This window comes from Macroventuria anomochaeta (assembly GCF_010093625.1).
Source record: "Macroventuria anomochaeta strain CBS 525.71 unplaced genomic scaffold BU25scaffold_23, whole genome shotgun sequence".
Lineage (NCBI taxonomy): Eukaryota > Fungi > Ascomycota > Dothideomycetes > Pleosporales > Didymellaceae > Macroventuria > Macroventuria anomochaeta.
The window spans coordinates 18900-36174 of NW_022985384.1; the positions used below are offsets into that span (position 1 = coordinate 18900).

General features: G+C 54.6%; 5 protein-coding genes across 5 annotated transcripts; 1 reads left to right on the forward strand and 4 right to left on the reverse strand.

Moving 5' to 3' along the window:
• Window positions 1-1886: 1886 nt before the first annotated feature.
• BU25DRAFT_104663 (uncharacterized protein) lies at window positions 1887-2991 on the reverse strand. The gene has a single exon (XM_033700273.1). It carries the CDS (start codon window positions 2671-2673, stop codon window positions 1933-1935), a length of 741 nt encoding a protein of 246 aa, XP_033560030.1. The 5' UTR covers window positions 2674-2991; the 3' UTR covers window positions 1887-1932.
• On the reverse strand, window positions 2992-10232 carry BU25DRAFT_104662 (uncharacterized protein). Its single transcript, XM_033700272.1, has one exon. It carries the CDS (start codon window positions 10039-10041, stop codon window positions 3310-3312), a length of 6732 nt encoding a protein of 2243 aa, XP_033560031.1. The 5' UTR covers window positions 10042-10232; the 3' UTR covers window positions 2992-3309.
• Window positions 10151-14571, reverse strand: BU25DRAFT_412104 (uncharacterized protein). Its single transcript, XM_033706718.1, has 2 exons — window positions 14336-14571; window positions 10151-14283 (listed from the first exon to the last, which is right to left on the reverse strand). Exons 1-2 carry the CDS (start codon window positions 14380-14382, stop codon window positions 10425-10427), a joined length of 3906 nt encoding a protein of 1301 aa, XP_033560032.1. The 5' UTR covers window positions 14383-14571; the 3' UTR covers window positions 10151-10424.
• Window positions 14572-15126: 555 nt separating this feature from the next.
• BU25DRAFT_104675 (t-SNARE) lies at window positions 15127-16476 on the forward strand. The gene is made up of 2 exons (XM_033700274.1): window positions 15127-16320; window positions 16372-16476. The coding sequence occupies exons 1-2, from the start codon at window positions 15327-15329 to the stop codon at window positions 16401-16403; spliced, it is 1026 nt and encodes a 341-aa protein (XP_033560033.1). The 5' UTR covers window positions 15127-15326; the 3' UTR covers window positions 16404-16476.
• Window positions 16456-17078, reverse strand: BU25DRAFT_104707 (uncharacterized protein). The gene has a single exon (XM_033700276.1). It carries the CDS (start codon window positions 16915-16917, stop codon window positions 16549-16551), a length of 369 nt encoding a protein of 122 aa, XP_033560034.1. The 5' UTR covers window positions 16918-17078; the 3' UTR covers window positions 16456-16548.
• Window positions 17079-17275: the final 197 nt, after the last annotated feature.

Here is a 17275-nt window from a genome sequence, read left to right on the forward strand (position 1 = left end):
TCCAAGAGAGCGTCGTAAACTGTCTTCCGTGAAAAGGCATCATCAAGAGAGTCGTTGCGCAACAAGTCGGTACAATAGTCCAAAATTTTACTCTCCAAAATCATCTCTGTAATCATCGCAGGCGGGTCCATATCGAAAGAGTGACCGCGGTCAAGAGACGGCAGAAGATGCCGCAATAGGCTGAGAATCGTGGTTCCCAGCTTGTCCATGGCTTGTTGAGCTTCAAAGGCTTGTGATTTTTGGTCGGAGATGGTTCTACCAGGACCTTTGACATTGAATCGGCTCGTCTTCTGTTTCATCTGCTTGAGAACGTCCGAAAACCCACCAGGGAGCGCAGCGAAATCCTCTGCCTCGAACTCATCAAGCCCCAGGCTATAGCCAGGGTACCCGTCGTTGCCGCCGTAACCGATGCCACTATATTGAGCTGGTTGACCAACCTTGGCCTTTCCCTTGCCTTTGCTTTCGACTTTTGGTGGTGGTTCAGCCTTCTGCTTCGCTGCATCATTCTCCTTCACGCTCCTGACCTTGGTCTCGCAATAACAGATGTCGAAGCCACAGAGCAGAAGCCAGATCAATAACAGTCGACTGTTCTCGCAACACCAGGATACTGATTTACTTCCAACGATAGCCAGGGATCGCTTAGAATAGGCGGTAGACGGACAAGCGATGCAGGATGGTATCCCGCAGGTCCTGCATCTGAGGAACGAGAGGGCATCTTTTCCTTCGTACCATTCCTGGAAAAACTTGCTCGCGTCTGATTCACACTTGAGGAAATTTTCGCCACAATGAGTGCATTGGCTCGCCTTGAGGTAGTCTTGGAAGTCTTCAAGTGACTTGAATGTTCTCCCAACGGAGGTCTCTGGCTCGATGGTTGTGACTTCCGTGTTATCGGTGGCTCCTGGTCGTGGGACTGCGAGAGATGGGGTGCTCACGTCTGGAAGGTATGAGGATGCACGACTGTTAGCCTTGGTCTCTCCTTCGTCGTTGAACTGCATCTGTGCAGCGAAGTCGAAGTCGTCGTCGTATTCAGCTTGCCGCTTCGCTGCGGTGGCAGCTGCCTCTGCATGTCCACCCGGATCCCCATTAAGCTCAGCAGACAGGTTCAAGGCGAACTGGAGATCCGCGTCTTCATCCCTGGTGCGACTAGGAGAGTCTAACCGGCGGTGGTGATCGTTTTTCCGTCTGTCGCTCATGATGTGGTATTGCGGTGGGTTTTAGTCGTACAAACGATGGTTGAGCGTAGACGGCGGAACGTCGTGTTAGTCGTGTTGCCGGCGAGGACCAGGCTCTTTTTATTGTGAACAGAGAACGACAAGGCTGCCTTCACTTCGACTTGCGGGGCGGTCCTTTTGTCGTCCTTGCATAAGGCTGAGCTTCACTACGCATCTTATTCGCAATGCGCATGAATACTTGCGGGGATGTTAAGCGAAAGAATATTAGAGGATGTTTGTTGTGCTATGAAGTGAACCATGGAAATGAAGAACGCGGGAGCTTCCCATTGGAAGGCAGCAGCCAAGGTTTGAGGCTGAAGCAGGAGGCAGGTTGCATTGCAGCTCACGTGTTTAGCGACGTCCGCTTGATGATTGGACGGCAACTGAGACTGTGTCACCAAAACAAACAGATCAAAGGCCAAATGCGACGGTCTCACAAACAGGCGAGGTATTAGTCACACAGCAAACTTGGCGACTGTAGAAAGGATGTGAGCTAGTCTCCAAATTACACATTTAAGCAGTGACAAAGTCATGAACGTCAAGCCCTCTGGGCCAAAGCAAAGCATTCAGTAACTAGGCAGAACAATCCATGCTCTAGCTCGAAACGAACAAATAGCGCGAGTTCCTAGACCTTAGACGAGACGCATATACACGCCAGGAGGTCCTCCACTTCCAAGCCTCATAGAGCATGCAATATAACAAATAAGCAACACTGCCCAACTCAGCACCCAGCCTTCCCATCCCCCTCCTGCACCCCACACACAATCTTCTCCCACAATCCCTTGCCCTTGCCCTTGCCCTCATGCCCCTCCTCGCCATCACCCTCCTTCTCGCCCGATCCCGGAACCCCATACAACACCTTCTGCAGCACCCCAATCCTCATCTTCCCCACCTGTCCATCACCAACACCAACGCCCTCACCGTACATCAGATCATACGTCGTACCCCCTTTTGGCTGCAGTGGCTTTGGCAGTGAGTACGGCCAGGGCTTGAACTTCGTGCCATCCACGGTAGGGGCGGGAGTGGTTTGCTGAACTTCGATTGCGTGATGCAGGGTAGAGATAGTCAACTCCGTTCGCAACTCCAGACCAGCAATTGCAGTGTTGTGTCGAGCCCTCTCGTGATGATCCGGGGTGGAGGTCGTCGCCGCATTCCCCGCAAGAGAAGAGACTGAAATCGGCAGTGCGCTGCTCAGCAGCAGTGGAGAGCTGGCCCCAGGATCAGAGGTACTGTACGTGACCATGTGTGCGAGCCCTGGCTCGTTGTTGTCGTCGCAACCTTGATCTGTGCTTCTCATCTTGAGGTCCGTGAAATCGATTGTAGGTTCCCAGTCCGTCGCACGCTGCTTGATGGCGTCGACATCAATGGGCTTGGAGAATACAGCGTACTGCGTGGATATGACTGGTAGGGGAATGGTGCGGGCGCTGAAGCGCTTAGCCAGTGTAGAGGTGACGTTGGACATTTTGATGTGTGCTCGTGGAGATATTCGTGGAAGTATTGCGAGGGTGGAAGTAAGTTTTTCAGTGGAGAGTGATGGATGAGAAAAGACGAGAAAGGAAGAAATACATGTATCCGAGAAAAATGTATGCCTTTCACTGTTTTTTATCGAATGGGACGAGTCCCATGGGTCGGTGCAGGCAGTTGTGTACAGAACCACACAGCTTTTCACCAACAGTCGTTATTCCGGTGGGTCTTGAGTCATCCCCAAAACTGTATGGTGCAACATGAGCGAACTGAAGAAGGCTCGATGTTGGAACTATGGCCAGCAGCCTGCTTTGAACCATGGTTCAACGATTAAAGGGTTCAAGTGACACGAACTGTAAACAGAGAAGGCAACGACAAAGCAAAAGCAGTACGTCGAGATACGAATGCATGTATTATGAATTTCGACCAAAGAGATCTATACAAAACGTTGCTACATGTACGTTGAACTGATAAGAATGCAATATAGATGTGTACGGAAAGGAGGGGTATCCAATCAAAATGCCAAAGCGTGATGCGTCGCTAAGATCCGAGAAACCAAAATCTCAAATCTTTCTATACAAGTGAGTAAGAATATCAGCAAGTCATGCGTGTGTAGATAGTCTGTGCTGAACACTCAATCATCGACATACATGGGTGGCACCCACTCCTGCCCCGGAAAACTAGTAGCCCGCATAACAGGCTCCTCGTCTTCTACCGCAGGCAACTCAAACACAGGGCGACTACTACCGCCCTGCAACCCTCGCCTTTCCCATCCAGGTGTGCCACCGTTGTGACTGCCACGGACACTCCGGAGACTGCCGACCCTGCCGCCACCAGAAACACTGCGCTCGAGCTCCTGTGCCCGTGCACGAGCAGCGTCGCGTTCTTGCTGTTCGCGCTGTCGCTGGACAGCCTGCATTTGCGAGCGCTGAATGCGCTCCATGCGGGCGTGCTCTTCTTGTTGGAGCATTTGGCGGCGAAGCGACTCGGCGCCCATGTCTGGTGCTGTGCGTTGAGGCGACGCGGCCATGGACGCAGGTTGAGGATGTTGCATGAGCCCGAGGGAAGCCTGGCGCGGTCGGCCATCCTGTTGGCGACCTCGATCGGTTGGTGCCGTTATGATGTTCGGTGGTCGAGGACGATCTGGGTTGCTCTTCTCCATTCCGTCGTTAGGCACGCCAGGGCCATCGTACGATGGAGGTGCCTCGTCGGGGACGTTTTCATCATACTGGGGTTGCTGGTTGGGTGGAGGTACACGCTGGCTTTCGTTTGGCGGCGTTGGCTCGTATCGCCGGTGATCATAGGCAGTATGCCGTGGATCTTCGACATGTGACGGCCGTTGGTCGAAGTCTTCAGGGTGTCTTGGAGTGTGAGGTTCGTTCGTAGGCGGTTGCGGGCCTGCTAGACCGGGTGACGAATGGAGGGGCCACCCTGCGCTTTCATTGGGATGTGATGGTGTCTGTTGTGAGGATCGTGGACTACGACGATCGAGTGGTGCGGATTGCGGCGCTGCATATGGCTGTGGAGACTTTCGCGGCAACACCTCTCTAAACCCGCCACCCTGTTCTTGAGACTGCTGGAAAGGTGCGGAGAATGGCGGCGACTGTTTATCGGGCGACACACGTGGGGATGGTGACGACGCATGCCTTTCTGCCTGCGCCTGCTGCTGGGAAGCAAACTGCTGCTGGAAGAATTGCTTTTGACGAGCTCGAACGATGTCTTGTTCAGTAGTACCTGCCGGGAAATTCATGTGCCACGGTCGTTCTTGAGGTGGTGCTTGCTGGTGTACTTCGGATATGCTGGGCATCCTAGGCTTCTGTAGACGTTGATCAGCTGCTTGTCCCGTTGCAGAAGGCTCCGGTGTAGGTCCAGAGATAGGTGAGACCACCGACACGCTACTGGCATCCGAGTGATGGCGAGCATTAGGCGCAGACACTTGAGGCGAAATCGGTTGCATATGAGGATCTGACTCCTGTCGACGAAATTGATCGTGCGGTGTTGTGTAGGCGTGCGGCTGGTCAAGAGGGGAGACGAAGACGCCTTGTACATGACCATACGCCCCGGGAATTGGAGGTGTATCGTACTGAGGTTCAACTACAGGCGAGCTTACATGTCGTTGCCCAACCGGCGATGCAGGAGGCGAAGCCTGGTTCAAAAGTGGTCCAGAAACACTTCGATTGGCAGCCTGCTGTTGAGCGAGCTGAGCTTGCTGTTGCAAGTGGGATTCCCGGAGTTGAGTCTGCTGCTGCTGCCACCTGTGTTGTGCTAGCTCATGTTCAGCTTGCTTCATATGTTCTTCTCTTGTCATAGCTGGCTGGTGGTGATTCTGCGGTATCTGTTGACGCTCGTGTTGTGGCGGGACATGCGTACGCTGCGGCGGACCATGCTGTTGTATCTGATCATAATGGATTTGAGAGCGTCCAAAAGCCTCCGGGCCAGGAAGAGGGTAGTTGCCTTGTTGTTGTAAGCGTTGTCTTTCCTCATGTGTAGCTCCATAAGCTCCTTGCTCGAAGCCGGGTTTCTGTCGCTGCTGCAGTGCTTGCTGACGTGCAACTTGCGAAGCGCCGTATGCTCCCTGTTCCATTGAAGGTGGTCGCTGTTGTTGCTGCGCCTGTTGACGTGAAGCTGCAGATGCGCCATACGCTCCTTGCTCCCCTGGAGACGGTGGAAGTCCACCATTAAGTCGTCTTTCTGCTTCAAGCTGCTGCTGCTGTCTCAATTGCAAAGCCCGTTGTTGTTGCTCCTCCTGAGAAGACATATAGGCGCCCTGCTCTGGCGGAGGTTTCTCTGGGTAGTAGTATCCATTGGATGGTGGCGGCCTCTGGAATGACTGTCGAGCCGGTTGGTGAGGTTGTTCGCTTGATGGTCGCGGGACGGAGCCTACTGAGGTGGGATTCCCATACACTGGTCGCGGTGGTTGACCAGCTGTTTGCCTTGCTTGGTGCTCTTCAGCCATTTGCTTTGTCCTCAGATATGCAGAGCCTTCATCTGGTTGCGCAATTGGTCTTTGCTGCTGCGGTGGGTATCCTTGCTGCATCTGTGGCTGCAGTTGCGGCTGGGCATGCGTTTGGGGTAAGCCTTGCGGTTGGTGCATACCCGACGCGCCCTGTGGGTGCAGATGCGGCGCTCCATGGGAGGGCATAAACCGTGGATCTACAGCTTGTGCTGCATGTCCAGCTGGAGGAAGGCCTTGGCCGGGTGGATTGTTAGGCTGCTGAGGGGCAATAAACTGCATGTTTGGCGGAGGCCATTGTTTGGTCGGCGGAGACTGCAAGACAGGTTGACTGGTATGCCTCTGAGCCTTCTGTGCTTTCTTCTCTTCTCTTGACATCTTGAACTTCCCCTGTAGCTCCGCAGCTGCAGTGCCCTTGCCAAAGAGGCCAGTGAACGCCGAGAACCTTTTCTTCTTTCCGGCGTCTGGTATAGCGCTCGTAGAAGCACGGTAGCCTTGTGACTGTCCGCTTTGCTGCGGCGGCGCAAGTTGCGAATGTTGTTGTTGCTGTGGGTGAAAACTTTGATATTGAGCGGGTATAGCTGGCATGGTGAGGTCATGTCGAGACTGTGCTGGCTGCACTTGCGTCGAGCCTTGACTGACATGACTGTAGTGCGACTCCGCACCGAGACTGGGAGGACTTTGCGGGCCTGCAACGATGCCAGGCTGTCCTCCAGGAGTTGATGTAGTCGGCTCACGCGACATACTGCTGACTGCAGAAACAAAAGATTCGGCTCTACTGGCTTCAGTTGGTGGCGCAGTAGGAGCCAGGCTTGAAGGCGCGAGTGGTGCATTAGAAACGTTTGGCGCATTCGGCGAAGTTCCGCCGACAATGCCTTTCATGGCTGCTGCTAACCTTGGCTTTGAAGATGACTTCTCATGGGCTTGGAAACCTTGTTGAGTTGGGCTCGGTTGTTGCACGTTGAGAGCCTGACTCTCTGCACCGCGGAAACGAGGGTACTTCGCCTGAAGCTGCATCATCTGTTGCTGGTACTCAAACTCATTTCTTGGCCCCATCGAAGGTCCTGCAGGAGGCGATCCAAGCGGTTGGCTAATAACACGAGGGTCGTGACCAGGCATTGAGATTCGCTGCAAAGGAGCAGACACACTCCTACACTGAATATTAGGGTTCTGCGCTACGCGAGGGTCCTGCGCATGTTGGTCTTGAGGGATACCATTGGGTGGTGGTTGTCCGTCAGCGACTAGCCTCTCTGACGGAATTGACGGCGGTGTTCGCTGTGGTGGGAGGTTTGGTGTTTGTTGCGCAGGTTCCTCATCTTCATCTTCGTCCTCATGGGTGTGAGGGACGAAGCGTGTAGGCTGGCGAACAACCTTTGCAGGCGCAGGTTCGTGCACTGGTGGCTGCACAGATTGGACTGGCGGCTGCGAAGTCACCTCACCAGGTGGCCAATGGGTATCTTGTACTGGTTCAAAATTCGAGTAGATAGCTCCAGAAGTGGTGCGAGGGTACTGCTGCGATCTTCGCTTTGACTGAGGTGGAATTGGGGGCGCGGCTATTGAGCCTGCCAAGGGTTGGTTGATTTGATCTTGGGGCCTTCCATCATCATCCTGAGGTCCAGAGATGAAACTCATCGGACGTTCGAAACTGTACCTCCGGCCAGGCGAGTCTTGCACATCCGGTGCCGTTGCAATAGAAGAGGCTCCAGTTGTCGTTCGTGCAAGCTGCGTAGGAGCAGCACTCGATGTGCTTGCGAGGCGCAGGGGTTGACCGTTGTTATCGCGTACATCCTTGACCACACCGTTGTGATCGGCATACAGATCATAGTCCTCATGCCTGGCTGTTGGTGTTTGGTCGTCTTTGGCTGACGTGGGCTCCTCCGGGATCTGTACTTCCATGAGGTTGGTCCTCTTGGCGTTGGAAAAGTCGCGCTGCATCCGGTGTATTGTCGAGGGGGTTGATCTTCCTGCGTTGCTTGATGCCGGAGATATTGGGGTACTCGAGACAGCTGAAGATATGATGGATAGTAGTGACTTTGAGCGCTCAGGAACCGTCATATTAGACGTCGAGACCGGGTTCTGCTGTCCTTGATGCACGGAATCGGACACCGACTGTTCGTTGAAGTATCCATTGGAGGCCGCGTAGGATGAATTGTTCTTGAAGTTTCCAGCCTGGTCAGCCTGCTGTCCATGATGAGCAGCGTTCCTTGGCACCTGCGCCACAGGAGTAACGAGGTCGCTCTCGTCCATCATCTCGACGACCGCGCCCGGCTCGGAGATCGCATCAGCGGCGTTACTGTCCTGATCCCATGATGCAAGAGACGAATTAGATGCAGCATACTCTTCAACGGCGTGGACGACTTGCAGTTGAGAAGCCGAGACTCGACGCGTCGCGGCTTGGGGCATGTCAGCCCGCTCAGCTCGCTGCGGGGTCAGAGCGCCGCTTGGTGCCTGAGGTATGATCGCCTCGAGCATGTCGACGCTCGAACTTGACGAGCTTCCGGTGTACTCTTTGTACGACACGACAGGTTCAGAAGCCAGGACAGTCGCATAACGACTTGCTGGGTGCCTGACTTTTGGGATTGTCAGCTCGCTTGACCCCTGTACGCCTTCCTGCGCTGTCTCAAATCTCTCAATACGAGGCCGTTCCCCCACGTCTTCGCCTGCATCTGATTCCAATGGCTTGCTTCTCGCAGGCTCGAGATCAAAACTAACGCCAGCAGTATAAAACCTCTCGATGCTGGATGTTGTGGGTTCCTCAACATGCTCAATTTCGCGATCGTTGTCCTTAAACACTTTCGACGGTGAGGCGACGAGGACAGATGATCGTGTTGATACTGGTGATACATCGCCGGTCCCGATTACTTTGCTTTCAAGTGCAGACTGCATAGCAAGTGCTTGAGTGGATGCTCTCCTAGTCGAAGAGGGCCCTGCATGATCGCTTGTCGGAGACACGTTGCCAACGCCGATTGTCTTCGTCTCGTAGTTTGCTTGATTACTTTGTCGGATTCTGGTGATCATATGCGAAGAGCCGGCCTCAGGGCTGGAGGACTTCAAAGGTCTATCATCCTCGTCGAAGATAGTGGTGGCACCAAAAGTTTGAGCTTTGCGTCCAGCTTGCTCATCATCCTTGTCTGTGACAACCGTGTGCGAAAGATTAGATTGCCGCTGATCCCTCAGACCTAACACGTTCTCCTCATCGTCAGAGACATCACCACCAATCACCTCGGTCTCCCATTTCAACCGTTGCTCGATCTGGTCGCCAGTAAGGCCTGCTCCAGCAGGACTCAACACTTCGCCTTCGTCATCAGAGACTTCGCGCAACGAGGCCTTCGATGAGTGGAGTAAAGGACTGATCTCGCCCGAGAGTTGCATCACAAACTCTTGCGGCAAAGGAGCTTCTTCTTTGACTCCAACTCGATCGTTGCTGCTATCGTTGCTCTTGGTAGTGCTGAGTAGTGTTCCTGGCCCCGGAATTTGGGATCCCTCTACTAGACAAGAAGGTGACTTTGTTGGTGACTGCTTTGTTGTGTCAAATAGGATTTCACCTTCGAGCTTCTTGCTTAGTTTCTTCGGTGGGGTATCGATTGGTTCGTCGTGATGCTTAGAGAGCTGAACTAAGTCTGCTGGTGCCAACGTGCCATCAGTGTCTTTTGGTAGCACTGGCTGATGAAATCCATCGTCCTCCGTCTCATCAGCTTTTGTCGGCGTGCGCTTCGAGAGAACTGGAGAAGTGTCGCCCATCCACAGCCCCTTCGTGATTGGTGAGCTGTGCCTGGTCCGTGGTGAGTCGTTCTTGCCATGTTCATCGTCATTCCAGGGTCCGCGAGGTGAGACCTCAGTGGCATGTGGCGCAGGCTCGCCTGTTCTATCAGGGACGTCGAATTGGGTGATGATCGGACTGGCCCCTAGGCTTCTCGAGCTTTTGGCTGGTGGTCTTGTGTGTCGTATGGCAGACTGAAGCATCAGGCCTGCATTTCCCCAACTTCGACTGCGTCGCCCTTGCCGTTCATTATCAATGCCGGTCGGTATAGAAGGTACTGGGGGCACAGTATCGTCTCGAACCTCTGTCTCCGTTACAAAGCTTGACCTCGCTAGCGAAGCTTGTACATTTGTGCGACCCCGTTCGTGTGATGGAGACGTCGGAGTCAATTGGTCGGTCGAGCCTCGGTATGCAGGGTGCATGCCCAGATCAGGGGCGTGGTACGAGTGCGGGCGGCCTTGGAAAGCTTTCGGTATGTCTGGTATGTCGTTTGGAGTTGCAGTTAACGATGTACTGGACACCAGCAAGGTAGTGCTAGGGAAAGTTGCACTGACTGATCTTGGTCGAGATCTTGAGCGACGAAATGGTGATGAGAAGCGGCGTCGTCTCTTCGTTTCCTCAGGATTGTCGGTGGTCGTAAAAGATGGGATCATGGTATGTTCAATCGTGATCGGGGTCGACACCGACTCAAGCTCTCTGGAAGCTTTGTGAGAGTGCGCCAAGTCCTACGTCACATAGCAATCAGCACTTGGACTGTGGGTGTAAGAAGAACTAGGGTTAACATTTCGATCATTATGACTACCCGAGAAAGGAAGTGACACACCATACAAACAGAACCGGACATGTCGTACGCCTAGAACAAAATCATGATATCGAAAACGCCCATTAAGATCGCAATATTCAAAATCAAGGACTCTCTATCCAACTTTATCCAGCTACATGTCGCAATCCTTTTGTTGGGGGGACAAAAAAGACAATGGTTGTTGTGCAATCGTGTCATCGCCTCAAGGGTGAATGAAGGTGGACAAGAAGAAGATTATTTCTCTACCTTATCACGGTTGAACCGGCTCTTGCCCTTGGCAAACAAGCCTTTGGCGCTGGTCATGCCCTTGCCACTCAGCACACCAGCAGTGTGTAGCAGATCTTTGCCCTTAGCTTGCATTTGTTGGGTCTGGATCGAGTGGCTTGCAGTCCGGCCTAGGAAGCCTGAAGAGGTCTTAGACGGTCCTGCAGTTGGAGAGTTCGACAAGGCAGGAACGTGCGCAGCTGTCGAGTTGTACTGCTCATAGTATGCGCTACCTGAAGGCTGGCTGTTGCTCGAACCCGTGAACTTGCCGAGCATAGCGAGAGATCCAGTGTGCTTATGACGAAAAGTTCCTGACTGTGGTCTTGGCTGAGGAGGAGGTTGCGCACTCTGCGTGGCAAGGCTTGGGTCTGCCTCGAAAGTGGCAGTGATCCAGTCACTAAGCCCATGGTCAGTAGTAGCCCATTGGTCGCGAGTCTTATTGTAAGTAGCGATACGCTCAGCAGTCGAGCCAATGGTCGCAATCTCTCGAGCTCCTAGAGGCTTGTCTGACGTTGGAGACCTAGGTGACGTTGGCGACTTAGTCTCGGGTTCGTGTATTGCAGACGATTCAGGTGCTTCGATAGAACCAGTCAACGCTGTGTGAGCGGAGACTGCTGGGTTCGTCTCTTGCTGTTGCTGTTCCTTGAGCTGCTGTGGTGGCAGAGAATCCTTTTCAATCTCCTTCTCAACCTCCTTTGGTGGCTGAGGAGAGTGTTCTGCGCTCCAGCGAGGGGGTAGATCAACAGCTTCAGGATCCAGCGCGGAGTTAACGATGTGAAGTCCGGGTGACCTAGTTTGTTCGCGTGTAGGTGGGCTGGTCAGAGACGAGCCAGTGTCCAATGGAGGAGTAGGAGCCCGGGTTGCAAGCTCCGCCTCCGTCATAGGCTCTGGTTTTGTTACAGTAAAAGTATGACCCGGCCCAAAGTATGGATCCTCGGGGATGCCCTCGTTCCACTGCTGCTGTTCCTCTTCTACTTCTCGCTCGATCGTTGGAAAAGTACTCTTTTCTGCCTGAACCGTCTTTGTAGGCTCTGGAACAGCCGCAGCTTGGGACTGCTTCTCAGGTGTCATGTGGGGGCTGTTAGCCTCCCAACTGAATCGGTTAAGGCCTGCCGGCTTCTGGGGTGTCGCAGAGTGTGCTGAAGATGCTGATTTCAACGGTGCCAGCTCCGGAATGTCTCTGTTCAGATCGTTTGAGGTTCTTGGCGAATCTCTGTCCAATTCGGCGTAATAGCTGTCGAGGATCGAGCTAGCACGATTGGCGTCCTTGCTTCCTGGGGGAAGCGTGTTGTGATCCAGATCAGAAGACGAGACCGTGGACATTCGCAACGGGCTCAAACTTGCGACAATTTCCTTGCGTAGACGGTCGCTCTCTTGATCATCAGCTGAAGGATCAGTGCTAAGCTGCGGAGCCATAGTTGGCCGCTCAGGTCTGGCGAGAGGTTCCGGGGTATGCTCCTTCAGAGGCGGCGTTGGTAGGAACTCCGACGCGGGTGTGTCTTTCGCTGGTGGTGTCGGTGGTATGCTTGATACCGCAGATTCTGAACGATCCATGCGTAATGGGCGAGACATGTACACATCGCCGTGAGAACGGCGGCCCTGCTCCTGGCCAGCCTCTGTCGAACCACCCAACCCGACCGTTGTACGCAAAGACTCGGTCATGGCAGCTCCAGCATCCTTGAGCGCCGAGATTGGGTCGAAAGTAGGCTGCTCAACCTCAGTAACCTGACGTTTCTGTGTTGTCGGCGTGAGGTCGACATCTGCAAGGGCTGACGAAGCGTTGTCCATTTCTACACCCCGGCCTCGATCTGGTTCAGTAAGGTCAACCTGAGCAAGTGCTGACGGGCCTGGGTTCCTCTCCACACCCAGTCCTCTCTCTGTCTCGGATCGATCAAGAGGTGCCGGTGTCGTGATAGCGTACGACTCCCATCCACCAGGCAAGTGTGGTCTGAACTCTTTCTTCGGGCTACCAGGTTTCCCTGGGCTCCCTTTTGTCGGTGAAGGCGCACGTGAGTTATCTGGACTTCGCTCCCATGACTGCACGCTGTTCCTGGAGATGTTGGACTGAGTCGAACCACGCCTCGAGTGCGAGACTTCACCAAACTTGCCAGCCAGCGCCTGTACACGACCTTTGCTTGGTGACTCTGAGCGGTCTCGTGATAGTGCGTCGCTGATGGGTGATTGCGCATTGTGTGACTCGAGGAATGCGTCTTGCAGTTGCTTCTCTGCAGCGCCGAGCTCGGGGGCTGCTCGCACTGGACTGCTCAACATGGCTGTTGCGATGTCTGCTTCACGTGTAGCGTAGGCAGAGTGAGGGCCGCTTAGACCACCTTCCATAGCATCCGGTGAATTAGAACTGTCCGTCGCAATCTGAGCAGTTTCCGGTTCTGGCAAGGTCGTTTGCGGGCCAAACGCGGGCGAGCGTGCAGGGCTGTCACCTCGAGTCGGTGTCGCCAAACCGCTGCGTGGAAGAGAGGTGCTAGATACGTTGCGCGTATGGCCTTGAAGAGAATGCACTGCCTGAGGTAAGTTATCGGAGGTTGGCCTGGAGACTGTGGTCCCTGCCTCATGTGGCTCTTCTGCAATCACGGGTGTGCTACCATCGCCAAGGCCGCGATTCTTCAAAGCTGCCGTTGCCGAACTGGGCACACGACTCATGATAGGACTGATCCCAGATGTGCTGCCAGTGTTACTCCTGTTCAGGTCGGAGTCAGAGTCCTTTGATATGGGTGTGGGCGGCACTGAGCGCTGGTCGTCGCTGCGAGTGAAAGCCTGGTCGACTACTGAACGGAAACCTTGATCCTGGGGAGGTGACACAACAGGCGCGTGGCTGGCAGGTGCCTGCAGGTCCGGGCCGCTGGACCAGAAGTCGTTGTCGAAGGTCTCAATGCCTTTGAGCGCAGATGGAACTCGATCGTGTTGCGGTCGTTGTGGGTCGTCTTTGCCATCTTGTTGTTGTCCAACATTCAGGTCTGGCAGATATTCACTCTTTCGCTCAGCAACCGTCTCGAGAGGCTGCAAGTTCCTCCGGTCTGCAGTTGGTGATGTTGGTGACGTCGGATCGTCTTTTGGGCGAGCTGAAAGCGAGTCCAGGCTAGGTCGCGACTGTGACTCCATTGACTCTCGTCTGCGCTCCTCTTCCACCCTCTTGTAGATGTCCGCCGGCCTGATGAAGGGCAGGGGCTTGTCTTGGCTGCCAGTACGCTCTCGAGGTGACGTATCAATTGGGATGAAGTCAATTGGCCCAGGCGGCGCGTTGCCTTGTCCTATGCTGCTCTTGCGCGGAGGGAACTGGGTGGTCGCCGGGGGGCTCTGCACATCAGCAGGACCAGTCGAAAGACGTGTCTGCAGCGGTTGAGGCATAGCAGACGGGCTGAAGTCCCGGTTCTGGGGTGAGCTGTCTGTGATCTCACGCCCCATACCGCTTGTCTGGAGCGGCGGCGGCTGCACGTCCTGTGGTTGCTGTGCATAGCCCTGCTGCTGGGGGTGGGGTATAGAAGCTGAGAAGGATCGCTGCTCTTCGCCGGCGTCAAACGAGTTCTTGCGTGCTCTAGGGAGCGGCGCTTGCTGTGAGGGGTCTGTGAAACTCCGCGACGGCGCGTCATATGGAGGTCGCTGGCCGTGGTACCGCGGGTTCGAAAGCGGTGCGGGTTCCGGGGGAGGGGTTGTGTCTACCCCATACTCGTCGTATTCGTCGTAGTCGCCCCAGTCATCGCCATCATATGCGTTCTTCTTCGCCTCCACCCACTTCTTCGTCTTGGCGCGATTAACATTAGTCTTATACGACACTGGTTGTCCACCAGCAGAGAAGGGAGATGCGGCTCGCTCCCTGCGTCATCGTCAGTTCATGATGGATCCCATACTGTCTGGAGTCTACATACAGTGGCGACTGGGCCGACTGCTGGTTGAAGCGAAATGGGCCTGACATATTGGCCTCGGGGCTGCAGTCCCTGCAGAAGCCGAGGAGCCTCCTTGTTCGCCTTAGGGGGCTGGTGCCCTGTTACCACCAAATGGTGCAGCGCATGCGAATGGCCGTATGCCGTCTGAGTAACGGCACCTGGGAAGCTTGCGGTGCCCGCTTCCTGCGCAAAAGAGCGTGGAGATGAGTGGACGTATGGGCAGCGGAGGTGGAGCTCAAGTCAGGCTTCAAGGAACCATGCAGGGCCGATGGCGCCGGATACGATACGTCAGCACACCAAATGCGCCTCAGGCTCAAACAGGAATTGGAAGAAAGGATCAGGAACGTGACTGTCAGGAAAGAGGAGACAGGAGGCTAGCGAGATCCTGATTCAAACTTCAGCTGCTAGGAAATGCATCTGTCGTTTCCCAGTTCACCATCAGCCGGCCCTCCGCGTGGCTGGGCAGCGGCCACACAGTACACATTGACCATAGAGATCTGCGCCGTCAATGCAAGTCTTGGAGATGTTCGACGCGCGAAATGGTGGGAAGCCACGATTATGCAGGAATTCTGAAGCTACACAGCTTGACATTCGATTGCATGTTCATGTTCTTCACTGCGACCCTCAGTGTCAGCAGTTCCCTTGCTCGCTGAAAGGGCGATGTTCGTGAGTACGCAAGCGCCACCTGCGCCACTTCACTTCACGGGCCAGGGTGGTGTCCACGTTGGGGGAACTGGACCGCGGAAGGGCCTCAACGGTCCTTATTCGAACACTTCTCCACCAAACGTCGCAACACCCGATATTCCACATATCTCACCTCTCCAAACGCCCCGTAACGCCGCCAAGGCCTTCCAGAGGCTCCGAAGTGCAGCACACCACTGCCCCTTTACACATCCAGAAGCGGCACTCCACAACATCATCATCTACGGGTACTCGAGGACAACGATTCACATCTGCGCACAACACCGCTGCTATGGCCGTCTCGATCCAGGACCGAACCGATGAGTTCCGCTCGATTCTCGCCCAGGCTCAGCGACGACAGGCGCAGTCGAAGACCGGAGCCCAGCGCCAGTCGCTCCTAACAGCCCAGGAGAAGGCCCAGGCAAACCCCTCGCCGCAACGACAACGCTCAGAGTTCGCGCGCAATGCCGCTGAAGTCGCACGAGGAGTCGCAAGCACAATGCAGAAGTTGGAGCGCCTGTCACAACTCGCAAGGCGCAAGACGCTGTTCGACGACCGGCCAGTAGAGTTCGACGAGCTTACCTTCGTAATCAAGCAAGACATGACAGCGCTCTCTGGACAGGTCCAGAACCTGCAGCAAATGAACGCGAAGTTGCACCCTAAGGCGAAACCAGGCGTGGACCAAGAGGGGGAGCACAATAGCAACGTGGTTCTGCTGCTGAAGGACAAGCTGCAGAACGTGGGCACAAACTTCAAGGATGTACTGGAGGTGCGGACGAAGAACATGCAGGCATCGCGCTCACGCACAGAACAATTCCTCTCAACTGCGCAATCATCATCTACCCTTGACCCTGGCCGGACCGACTCTCCGTTGTACCAGACGCCGCAACGAGGCCGCTCTCCAGGCGGCTTCAAGAACACAAACGCTGCACAGCAAGACTTGCTCTCCCTCGAGCCGTCGGGATCGTCTGCTCTCACACGCGGTGGGCCCCAGTCAGACGCACAATTGCTGCTCATGGAGGAGGCACAACCACAGAACGCATACATCCAACAGCGAGGACAAGCGATAGAGTCGATCGAGTCCACGATCCAAGAGCTCGGTGGTATCTTCAGTCAACTGGCGCAGATGGTGTCCGAGCAGGGCGAGCAGATCCAGCGCATTGATGCCAACACTGAGGATGTGGTGGACAACGTCGAGGGTGCGCAGCGCGAGTTGATGAAGTACTGGAGCCGCGTGCAAGGCAACAGGTGGCTTGTTGCAAAGATGTTTGGTGTTCTGATGATATGTGAGTCTATGCTCGCTCCTCCTGTCAACCCTCCGGACTAACGTATTGCAGTTTTCCTTTTGTGGGTACTCATCTCGGGATAGATGCTTTCCATGTTGCTTGATGTATTCTTTGCATAATCCCCGGCGTTCAGGAAGACAGGACGCATCGACACCAGCATAGACTGGGCTGGCTTTCATCTGCTGCGATGACTCGCGCTCGTTGCATACCGCACTGTATCTTGCACATCTACGTTGTATTTCTACATCTCCTCGCCCTGCGCACACTTTTCGTACAGAAATTCCGGAACGACATATCCCGAGCCACTAGTCTTTGTAATAGATCTTCATTCCAATTTCGAGCAGATTTCGCAACTCTCCGCCCGTGGTGGGGATGCTGCAAACAAGCTTTCGTGTCACGGATGCGAGACGAGTCTGTCCAGACACACAGACCTTCCTCCGGTGGTGGAGTGACGCTCGCCCTGCATGAGCGCTTGGCTGCATGATGTACAACATGCGGAGTCACTAAGCAGGTACCGATGCGATACGATGTGGGTGGGATGTCGTACAGAAAGCTTGAAAATAGCATCATTGCGAGCGGTATCGAATGTGTACACATAGCACATCACTGTGATGCTCCAAGATTCAGCGCGCAGCAACAGTGTGAATTCCTTCAAGCTCACGCTGGCAATCATTCCAGGCTGCAAATAGACATATTTTGGACATGCCTTGCCGTGCAGTGTTGCTGTCTTGAAGCACAAGTCGGCGAAGTACCATATGAACGGGGACCACGTCACACAAACAGCGGTTCCTGTACTATCTCAGAGCCGATGCTGCGTCACATCCTGCTCCCTTGCACCGCGGATTTGATGAACACAAACGGTCCGTTGCAGCGGTGATGCTCGATCTAGATATTTCTGAAGGCGAGTGGCAGTTGGAAGCTACCACGACATAGCCTTCGCTGTCACGCTGAGGTG

Coding starts and splice junctions, on each gene's coding strand:
- BU25DRAFT_412104 (XM_033706718.1), bottom strand. CDS start 14,382: ATGTCAGGCCCATTTCGCTTCAACCAGCAGTCGGCCCAGTCGCCACT. Junction 14,284..14,335: donor CAGTCGGCCCAGTCGCCACT/GTATGTAGACTC, acceptor ACGATGACGCAG/GGAGCGAGCCGCATCTCCCT.
- BU25DRAFT_104662 (XM_033700272.1), bottom strand. CDS start 10,041: ATGATCCCATCTTTTACGACCACCGACAATCCTGAGGAAACGAAGAGA.
- BU25DRAFT_104707 (XM_033700276.1), bottom strand. CDS start 16,917: ATGTGTACACATTCGATACCGCTCGCAATGATGCTATTTTCAAGCTTT.
- BU25DRAFT_104663 (XM_033700273.1), bottom strand. CDS start 2,673: ATGTCCAACGTCACCTCTACACTGGCTAAGCGCTTCAGCGCCCGCACC.
- BU25DRAFT_104675 (XM_033700274.1), top strand. CDS start 15,327: ATGGCCGTCTCGATCCAGGACCGAACCGATGAGTTCCGCTCGATTCTC. Junction 16,321..16,371: donor GTTTGGTGTTCTGATGATAT/GTGAGTCTATGC, acceptor AACGTATTGCAG/TTTTCCTTTTGTGGGTACTC.